The sequence below is a fragment of the Sesamum indicum genome, linkage group LG9 (genome assembly GCF_026168435.1).
Source record: "Sesamum indicum cultivar Baizhima isolate 11 linkage group LG9, ASM2616843v1, whole genome shotgun sequence".
NCBI lineage: Eukaryota > Viridiplantae > Streptophyta > Magnoliopsida > Lamiales > Pedaliaceae > Sesamum > Sesamum indicum.
In genome coordinates, this window is record NC_142665.1 from 5,081,377 (window position 1) to 5,091,189 (window position 9,813).

At 35.2% G+C, this 9,813-nt stretch overlaps 1 protein-coding gene across 4 annotated transcripts; it reads left to right on the plus strand.

Moving 5' to 3' along the window:
* The first annotated feature begins 311 nt into the window (after window positions 1-311).
* On the plus strand, window positions 312-7,839 carry LOC105170675 (kinesin-like protein KIN-5D). 4 transcript variants are annotated; one of them, XM_011091542.3, is made up of 23 exons: window positions 312-470; window positions 824-1,090; window positions 1,197-1,326; window positions 1,553-1,708; window positions 1,805-2,281; window positions 2,524-2,621; window positions 2,701-2,857; window positions 2,956-3,025; window positions 3,158-3,234; window positions 3,333-3,386; window positions 3,473-3,553; window positions 3,637-3,748; window positions 4,305-4,391; window positions 4,482-4,657; window positions 4,733-4,894; window positions 4,979-5,086; window positions 5,203-5,361; window positions 5,450-5,533; window positions 6,351-6,556; window positions 6,646-6,747; window positions 6,836-6,945; window positions 7,042-7,193; window positions 7,288-7,839. In XM_011091542.3, the coding sequence occupies exons 2-23, from the start codon at window positions 912-914 to the stop codon at window positions 7,501-7,503; spliced, it is 3,153 nt and encodes a 1,050-aa protein (XP_011089844.1). In that variant the 5' UTR covers window positions 312-470; window positions 824-911; the 3' UTR covers window positions 7,504-7,839. The 4 variants fall into 4 exon arrangements, with proteins under 4 accessions (XP_011089844.1, XP_020552627.1, XP_088741271.1 ...); XM_020696968.2 differs by having other exon boundaries at window positions 319-470; window positions 829-1,090; XM_088885145.1 differs by having other exon boundaries at window positions 327-466.
* The last annotated feature ends 1,974 nt before the right edge of the window (window positions 7,840-9,813 follow it).

The following is a 9,813-nucleotide window of genomic DNA, read 5'->3' on the forward strand; positions in this document are numbered from 1 at the left end:
ATAATAATATATAGATAATAGATACAAAATATTATTTTTAAATTTTTGAGAATGTTTTTTTACAGTCGTGCACCTAATGTGCGCACACACCCAAATTCAAACACAGGTGCCTGAACTATTTGGATGACTAACTTTTGGGAGAGATGTTATCAAATCATATTTCTGGTCCCAAAAATTTGAAAAAGATTAATTGGTAGAGTGAAAGGTTAAAAATAACGGTCATTAAATCAGCATGTATGCAGCCAAACGGGAAAACTCTTTAACGCCGTCAAGCCTTATCGCCTCTCTCCAAATTTCAAACGCCACACCTCCGTAACGGCCATATTCTTCTTTTGAGCTTCTTTTCTACTCTCCCCACTCTCCTTTTAATTAATTTTTTAACGCAACTTCTACACATCATATTGTCTCTACAGGATAGCCATTTGTACTCACATTCTCCGACTGCACTTCCAGATTGCCGGCCGCTGTAGGTATTGTTCCCTCTATATACGTACAAATACATTTTTATGTACGGAAGCAGACCGCCTGTCGGTGTTCTTCTCGATTTTTTTTTTTTTTTGTTTTTTGTTTTGGTCTATTTTTCGTGTTTGGACATGAATTTGGATCTTTAAGCTGCCTTGTCGTTTTATGAACATCGACCAGTCGTCCCTTTTGATTTCTCTCTCGATTATTTCCTTTTTCTTTGTTTTTTAGAGTTCTTGGATTCATCAGATATTGGAAAAGGTTGCGCATTGGATGTGGTTTTACACTGCCTCTGCTGATTTATGGAGATTTGAATTTAAACGTGCTTGAGTTGATTTACTTGAGATGATTTGATTTGCAGTACAGTACACAAGGAGAAAAGGTTTTGACTAAATTAATTAATTAGTTAAAGTTGTGAGATCCGGAGTGGGTGAAGAAGAGTATAAAAGATGGAGGCTTCACAGAGAAGAGGTGGAGGTGGTGGTGGTTCAATGGTGCCGATATCGCCATTGCAAACACCACGTTCCAGTGATAAGGCCGGGAAAGATCTACGATCGGGGGAGGGGAGTATCAGCGGAAAGCACGATAAGGATAAAGGTGTTAACGTACAGGTTATTGTACGCTGCAGGTAGAGTAATTCTACGAGTTTTCTGCTTTTTAGTTTGTTTTTGCTTTGGTGGATTCAATTTTGCTGATATCCGGGGTTCTGTTTACGTTTTTGTCTTTCTTAATAGGCCATTGAGTGAGGATGAGGTGAGATTGCATACACCGGTGGTGATTTCTTGCAATGAGAATAGGAAAGAAGTCTGTGCTGTTCAGAATATTGCTAATAAGCAGATTGATAGGACTTTCCTCTTTGACAAGGTTTGCTTTATCTTTGACAATGTAAAATTTATTCAATAGCTACTGAAATTCATACTGGTTATCGAACTCCAAGATCCTGCCTTCTGTTGGAAATTTCTTTGCAGGAGTAAAATTTGGTGAAACAAATTGTTCTTTTTTTATTTCTATTGAAGTTCCGAATTTCCTTTTTCTCACATTAAATATGTTATGTTCACAATAGATCATACTTGTGCGGCGTTGTGTTTAGGTCTTTGGTCCATCATCTCAACAAAAGGATTTATATGATCAAGCTGTCTGGCCCATAGTATTTGAAGTTCTAGAAGGCTATAATTGCACCATATTTGCGTATGGGCAAACGGGAACAGGAAAGACTTACACAATGGAGGGTGGAGCAAGAAAAAAGGTCTGTCTACTACTATTGATGGAAAATCTTATCTATATGCTTTTTGTGCTATTACATTTGTCAATTAATTTTAGTGATTTTTCTCTACCTGTTTAGAATGGGGAATTTCCAAGTGATGCCGGTGTTATTCCAAGAGCTGTTAGACAAATTTTTGATATCTTGGAGGCTCAGAGTGCTGAGTATAGCATGAAGGTTACATTCTTAGAGCTATATAATGAGGAAATAACAGATCTTTTGGCACCAGAAGAATGTTCAAAGTTCACTGATGACAAGTCAAAGAAACCAATAGCGCTAATGGAGGATGGAAAAGGTGGAGTTCTTGTTAGGGGATTGGAAGAAGAAATTGTGACCACTGCAAACGAAATATATAAGATCTTAGAGAAAGGTTCTGCTAAAAGGAGAACAGCAGAGACTCTTCTCAACAAGCAGAGCAGCCGTTCTCACTCCATTTTTTCTATCACTATTCACATCAAGGAGTGTACTCCAGAAGGAGAGGAAATGATCAAATGTGGGAAGCTGAATCTGGTTGACCTTGCCGGCTCAGAGAATATTTCACGCTCTGGTGCCAGAGAGGTGAGGAATCATGAACTTATATATCAGTTCTTAACATCTCGACCACAGGCTGGTCCACGGGAGTTAGGGGTGTTAAGATTCTCATGGAAAGATGTGATAGAATTTGCACCCCGTTGTAATTGTTTTGGGTATCATACGGTTTGTGACCAATGAAGGCTTCATACAACTGAAAAAATCCTCTTCATAATGTGGTATAGAAACTCCATTGTGTTTTAAAAGCTTTTTTTTTTTAATTTTTGCAGGGCAGAGCGAGGGAGGCTGGTGAGATTAACAAGAGCTTGCTAACACTTGGTCGAGTGATAAATGCTTTGGTTGAGCATTCTGGTCATGTGCCTTACAGGTATGGATCTTATCAATTTTCTTGTTTTTGTGGCCAGGTATATTTCAGAAAGATTATATAAACGTGACCTAAATTTCAGGGATAGCAAGTTAACAAGGTTGTTGAGAGATTCTCTTGGAGGGAAGACGAAGACATGCATAATTGCGACAATATCCCCTTCCATCCATTGTTTGGAAGAGACACTTAGCACCTTAGATTATGCTCATCGAGCCAAAAACATAAAGAACAAGCCAGAGGTTTTTACTCTTGATATATGCATATCCCGTTCTTCCATTTGCTGCTTTGCTCTCTACCGACGAGTACATAAATCATTTACTCGTTAATATCGTTACAGGTCAATCAGAAGATGATGAAATCTGCACTAATTAAGGACTTGTATTTTGAAATTGATCGACTAAAGCAAGGTTGTTAACTGCTCCCTCTCTATCTTATGTGTGTGAAATTCATTTATGGTCATTGAGAAATGAAATCAGAATTTCTCGCATTTGCATTTTATGATGTTTGGTTCTTGCCTCACAACAAATTATGGTGTTCAGAGGTGTATGCTGCAAGAGAGAAGAATGGAATCTACATACCAAGAGACCGTTATCTCCAAGATGAGGCAGAGAAAAAGGTGTCATGCTATGAATTGCACTGGTGTGCTGCAATTATTAGAGAAGCTAATGAGCATTTCCAACTGACTTAGATATGTCTTGTTTCCTCACTTGTCAGGCAATGTCAGAGAAGATAGAGCGTATGGAACTTGATTTAGATTCCAGGGATAAGGTATTTTAAATAAAATTCTCACTGGATCTTTTGGTTGTTGCTATAACAAAATAGTGATCCATTATAAACTTGCATCTTGTGAGCAGCGACTAGCGGAGGTCCAGGAATTGTACAATTCCCAGCAGCAGTTGACTGTTGAACTAAGTGATAAACTTGAAAAGACTGAGGTAATATTAGTAGAATGGTCAAATAAAAGCTCTAGTTCCTTACTTTACTATCATGGATTAACTAGGCTTCTATCATAATGCAGAAAAAGCTTCAGGAAACTGAGCATGCATTGTTGGATCTTGAAGAAAGGCATAGGCAGGCAAATGCAACAATAAAAGAAAAGGAGTACCTGATATCTAATCTTCTTAAGTCTGGTAGGCATCTTTATCGTACTTCCATAAAGATAATTTTGAATAAATTATTCTCCTATTTTGGTCGCATTTGCTTGTTTTGTTTCTGGCTTTTGCAATAGAATTTGAAAATACCATTCTGCTTTTGTAACTGTGACGAAACTCCAGTTCTGGACTTTATGCTGGCAATTTGCATTTGTGAAATAGACAGGCCATGTAATTTTTCGACTTTATATAGGTGATCAGCTTAGTGCCAAATAACATTGCATTTTCTCCCGATCTCATTCCTTTTTCTAGGATTGGAATGTTATATTTTCCTAGTTATGAAATTCTTGGTGGGCTCGAATGCTCATCATTAGAGACGAAACTAGAGTGCCCATTCTCTTTGCTGATCTTCCCGTGAACTCAGTGTTTCTCACAGTCAGTAGATTCAGTACGGCTGTTTGATTCATCTATCTACCATCCACCACATAAAATTATTTTCTCCTACTTGCCAAATTGAACCAGAAAACAGTTGGTGTTAGTTTAGGAATACAAATCCACAGCTTTTAGATAATTTTGGCTGGCTGTTTTCAACCAGAGAAAGCACTCATTGAGCGGGCGCTTGAGCTACGACAAGAACTGGAGAATGCTGCATCAGATGTCACTAATCTGTTCACCAAGATTGGTCAGTGTCCTTACTCTGAAAATTCATTGGTACTTTACTCTGTACCAATAAATGATCCTTTCTTAATCTCTTGTACTGCTAATAATCCAGAACGCAAGGACAAAATAGAAGATGGGAACAGAATTCTTATACAAAAGTTCCAATCCGAATTGACTCAGCAGCTTGAAATCTTACATAGAGCTGTAGCATCCTCAACCAAACAGCAAGAGCAACAACTGAAAGTGATGGAGGAAGACATGCATTCATTTGTATCCACAAAGACAGAGGTAAAATTATTCTACATATTAAACACCTGCAGTAATTTTAAGTGCCTTGTGAATGAATTTCTCATCCACTCGTAGGCTACTGAAGAGCTTCGAGGTCATCTGGAAAAATTGAAAACCATGTATGGCTCTGGTATCAAGAATTTAGATGACTTAGCTGGAGAACTTGATTCTAACACTCATTCAACTTTTGGTCGGCTGAACTGTGAAGTTTCCAAACACTCCTCAGCGTTAGAAGAGGTCTGTTATCACTGATATTGTATTCGACAATTATTAATAGTACCTCACTTTTGGATGATCTGATTGTTAGTTCTTGTTTTGCAGCTGTTTGGAGGAATTACTTCTGAGGCTGAAACTTTACTTCATGATCTTCAAGAGAGTTTGCATAGCCAGGAGGAAAAATTATCTGCATATGCACAACAGCAGCGCGAGGTTGGTATTCATTAAGTAGAAAAATTGAAATTGTTTTAATGCCCATAACTTCCCTTTTTTATGGTTTCTTTTTACACAGAAGGGATATTATTGACAATTTGACATATATTATCCAGGCTCATAGTAGAGCTGTTGAATCGACAAGATCAATTTCTCAAATTACAGTGAACTTCTTCAAGACTTTAGATGGGCATGCTTCAAAATTGGGCGAAATTGTGGAGGAGGCACAGGCAATTAATGATCAGAAACTATCTGAGCTGGAAAAGAAGTTTGAGGTAACTAAGTTCTTTATATGGAATACCATTTAGCTTGAATGAGTTTACATGTAAACTTTTCCTGACTCAAGGTCTGAACTTACTGTAGGAGTGTGCTGCCAATGAAGAAAAGCAACTGCTAGCAAAAGTAGCAGAGCTGCTTGCTGGTTCAAATGCTAGGAAGAAGAAACTGGTATATACTTCTAAAACAACTATTTCACTCTTCTGTTTATTTATGCTCAATGCAAACAACTAGATCTTTGAAATGGTCATTAGAATAATTAAAGAGGAACTAAACTTGATTTCAGGTATATATGCATAGACAGATTCAACTAATGAATCTCGTATTCCTGTCGAACTGTTCACCAGTATTTTGATGCTCTAGGAGGTGCTGTGTGTTTGCCAGTTGACGTTGTTGGATACATTGTCTTCTATTTGTGTCTAGGAAAAGCAGCCAACATGACACATTTGTTTGCTCAGGCTCTTTTAACAGCTTGTTTTGTTTTATGTTATTTGTATTTACAAATCATTCTTATGACCTGTAGTCTTTTCAGTCAATCCATGAAGCCATAGCTGGATAATGATGTTAAGTTTACATGATAAAATCTAGTTGTTGCTTGAATAACACTGACATTTGAACTATAAGGATGGAAAATGATGTAATCTTGAGTCGGCATTGGGTTTCACAGAAGAGTTCAAAATTTCATATCACTAAGGGTAAATTGTCTTTATTGGATGCTGAAATTCCTTTCCTTGCAGGCTTCTATTCAAGATTTTCTCACCAGCATTATCTTCCATTCAGGAATCCTGATATCAAAAGAGACTTCAGATTTTTTCACCACAATTTTCGAAGTTTCTAATTAATAGTCTCTGAATATGAATGTAATCTTGAACCAACATGGTGGTTCTCAAAAAACCAAAATTGTTAGTTATTACTTCACGAAAACTCACGCTAGAGTGATCAATACTTATTTAATTTCTTTTCCTTTTTTTTGGCGTTCTTTCACTAGGTTAAATGTGCAATTGATGGACTTCGCGATAGTGCAGCCACTAGAACCAACAAATTACAGCAAGAGATGTCAGTTATGCAAGATGCTACTTATTCTGTTAAAGCTGAATGGACAGGTTATACCCAGAATGCTGAATCTCATTATCTCGAAGATACAGCTGCAGTGGAAAACGGGAAATTAGATATGGAAGACATTCTTTCTAAATGGTTAGTATCATTAGCCACTACTGTATGTGCTTTTTATATAACAATGATGGAATATTCCAATAGTCAACTTGCCATATCAAAACATGCAGTTTGGAACAAGCAAAATTGGGTGCACAACAATGGAAAAATGCTCAAGCTTCCTTGCTTCATCTGGAGAGAAGCAATGTTGCTTCAGTAGATGAAATAGTTAGGTTAGTAACAATAACTTGCAGGAATCTACTTAAAGTCCAGCTTGTACGATTGCTTCTTTGATGTTAACATTCTCTTCTTTTACTCTAGGGGAGGGATGAACACTATCGAAGTCTTACGCGAAAGATTCTCTTCTGCTGTGAGTTCTGCATTGGAAGATGCAGATACTGGAAGCAAGAATCTCCTCACGTCCATTGACCGTAAGATTACCAATTTAAATGTTTTCTAGAGTCGGTCAGAATTGATAGAAAATCCCATTGTTCAAACATGTACAAAAACTAAAACAAATCCTGCAGGTTCCTTACAACTTGACCATGAGGCATGCAGTAATCTTGATTCCATGATCGTTCCTTGTTGCGGAGATTTGAGGGAATTGAATAGTGGACATTACCACAAGATTGTTGAAATCACAGAAAATGCTGGAAAGTGCCTCCAAGAAGAGTACATGGTAAGACAATTTGAGCAAATAGAGCTTGAATCCATAAACGATCCTTCAGCTGGATTAAGTTTCTTATTTCTCTTCGACATATATTCATTGACAGGTCGATGAACCATCATGCTCAACGCCAAGAAGACGACCAATTAATCCACCTAGCATTGCTTCCATCGAGGAACTCAAAACCCCATCCTTTGAAGAACTGCTAAAGTCATTTTGGGATGCAAGGTCGTCGAAGCAGGCAAATGGAGACGTAAAGCATATTTTAGAAGCAGTCGTCTCTTTGAGGGACTCCCGTCTTCCCCTCACCGCCATCAACTAAATGGAGTGAGTGAATTGCTTAACTAGTATGCATACATGTAGCAGTAAGATTACTATTGCAGTTTGTACATAAAAGTATGGCTTGGGTATACGAACGACTTATATTTGTCTATTACTGCATCTATCAATGAGCTTAATTAATTTTTTCGGGAGATGAAGCACTTCTATAGGAAACAGTAGACTATAGAATTTCAGTTGTATGAAATTCTCTAGTACATGATTGTTACTTTGGATTTTGGTGCTTGTTCTAGGATGGCATTCGACCTACTCATTCAGTATTTTGTAATCGGTAAGAAGTGTTTGGAGTACAAATTTAGTTTTCACCTGTTTGCTTTAATTTCATTTTGGGATACAATTTCAATGTCTTTTCCCGAGGTTTAGCCTAATTTACACGTACTTCCATAAATTTAATAAATTACATTTAGTATCCTTATCATTTGATATTAATGGAGTTTATTGATTTCAGTATAAAAGTTGAATGGAAATTCAATTTTGCCCTGAAGTTGATTAATTCAACTAATTTTATGATTTCCAAGAAAATAGCAATAAATCTCATAGATATGTGGTAATACACCACAAATTGTCATAAATTAGAAATTGAGGCTATCCACGTATGTGCCGATTTAAGTAGAAAAACATCAATGAGCTCTATTTTGCCAAATTGACTATAATATGCTTCTAGATAAAAGAAAAAAAAAACATTAGTATTTGTCCAAAAAATTCTAATCAATACTATTTTTTCAATCTATCCTTCTAAATACATAAACATATAAATATATATTTATCTAAAATATTGTAATTTTTTTTCTTATAGATCAAAAGAATCTAATCAGTATTATTTTCGTATTTATTCTTCTAAATATATGAATAAATATATATTATCCAAAACATGTATATATATCAACAAGATCTTTTTTTTCAATTGTCAGTATTTATCCAAAAAAAAACCTAATTATTATTGGGATAATCACCTGATGATTTTTTAAAATTTTATTTAAAGATAAAGATAAGTCACTTTTGCTGAACTTAACTACTATTTCCATTTAAATCAAAATTACTTTAAAAGTTAAGAAGTTGTAGCATTATAAATAGTGGACATGCAGAATTAGCATAAAAATAAATTATAAGGCTAAACTTTTGTTGATTTTCTCATTAAATTCTAAATTTTCATGTCAGACTAAAAACTATTTAATTTATTAATTGAATCTAAAAACTATAAAAACTCTAATATAATGTCTAGAGAGATTTACTCATCAATGACGTACTTACTTTTATATTTTAGAATATTTATAATACTTATTTATTTTAAAAATATGCCTTGGCACGGGTTTGGAACTAAAGTTAGGTTTTCTTGTTTTTTGTTTAAAAAAATTGAACCATTAATAATGTGCAAAAAAAATCAAATTAATCTATCTTTTTTATACCATAGAGATCTCAATTAAAGATTAAAAGATGCTCCCACCCTCTTCTTAGTTAGATAGATGAATCTAATTATAAATATCATCTTTAATTAAGGAGTTGAATAGTCAATAAATTCATACCCTAAAAATTTATGATTCATATCAGAAAAATAAAAAAATAAAAAGGAAGAAGAATTTTGCTCACTAAACCACACTAACCTTTGTTCTTTATGCAAACTAAGTAATATTCCTAGGGTCTATACTACTCCTCTTCACGTTGCTTAGTGACCATTAAATTCCTCCAATTAAATATAAACATGTCAACCCTTACCTACAACTACGTGCTCCCTACTAAAAACATGGAAACCTTATTAGTTATTCTCCGACATCCCACAAATTAATTTATTTATAATTTTTAGTTTTATTATTTTCAAACTCATCGTATCACATCTCATTATTTTAAAAATATTTCAATTTTAGTCCAAAACCTCAATTTCATTAAATTTTATCATGTACGTACATGGGACTAGCTCTGTTGATTTTTGAGGGGCGGCTGGAGCTTGTGTACTGAACGTGTTGTTTTTGTTAATGGAATTTAGACTTGAGAATAAAATTATAAAATTTTTTGGAGTTATGGAATGTAATATGATGAGTTAAAAATAATGGGATTAAAAATACAATCGGACTAATTTATGGGAAATAAAATGCAATTTTCCCTTCCCCAACTTATGTTTACCAAAAAAAGGGTTGAAATAAGAAAGAAAAAGGATTGAATAGTATCTGTTACGCGTAAACTCTGCGCTAGCTCTTGTGCTCTGGATCTAACCTTAGAAACACATCAGTTTCCAAAGATGAAAAACTATAATAAGATGAAAGAATATTGATATATATTTCCATTTGAACGAGACAGA

Excerpts from the sequence above, each read along its gene's own strand:
- LOC105170675 (XM_011091542.3), top strand. The coding sequence starts at position 912 with ATGGAGGCTTCACAGAGAAGAGGTGGAGGTGGTGGTGGTTCAATGGTG. Across the intron at positions 1,709-1,804 it reads AGGGTGGAGCAAGAAAAAAG|AATGGGGAATTTCCAAGTGA; the intron begins GTCTGTCTACTA and ends CTACCTGTTTAG. Across the intron at positions 3,749-4,304 it reads ATCTAATCTTCTTAAGTCTG|AGAAAGCACTCATTGAGCGG; the intron begins GTAGGCATCTTT and ends GTTTTCAACCAG.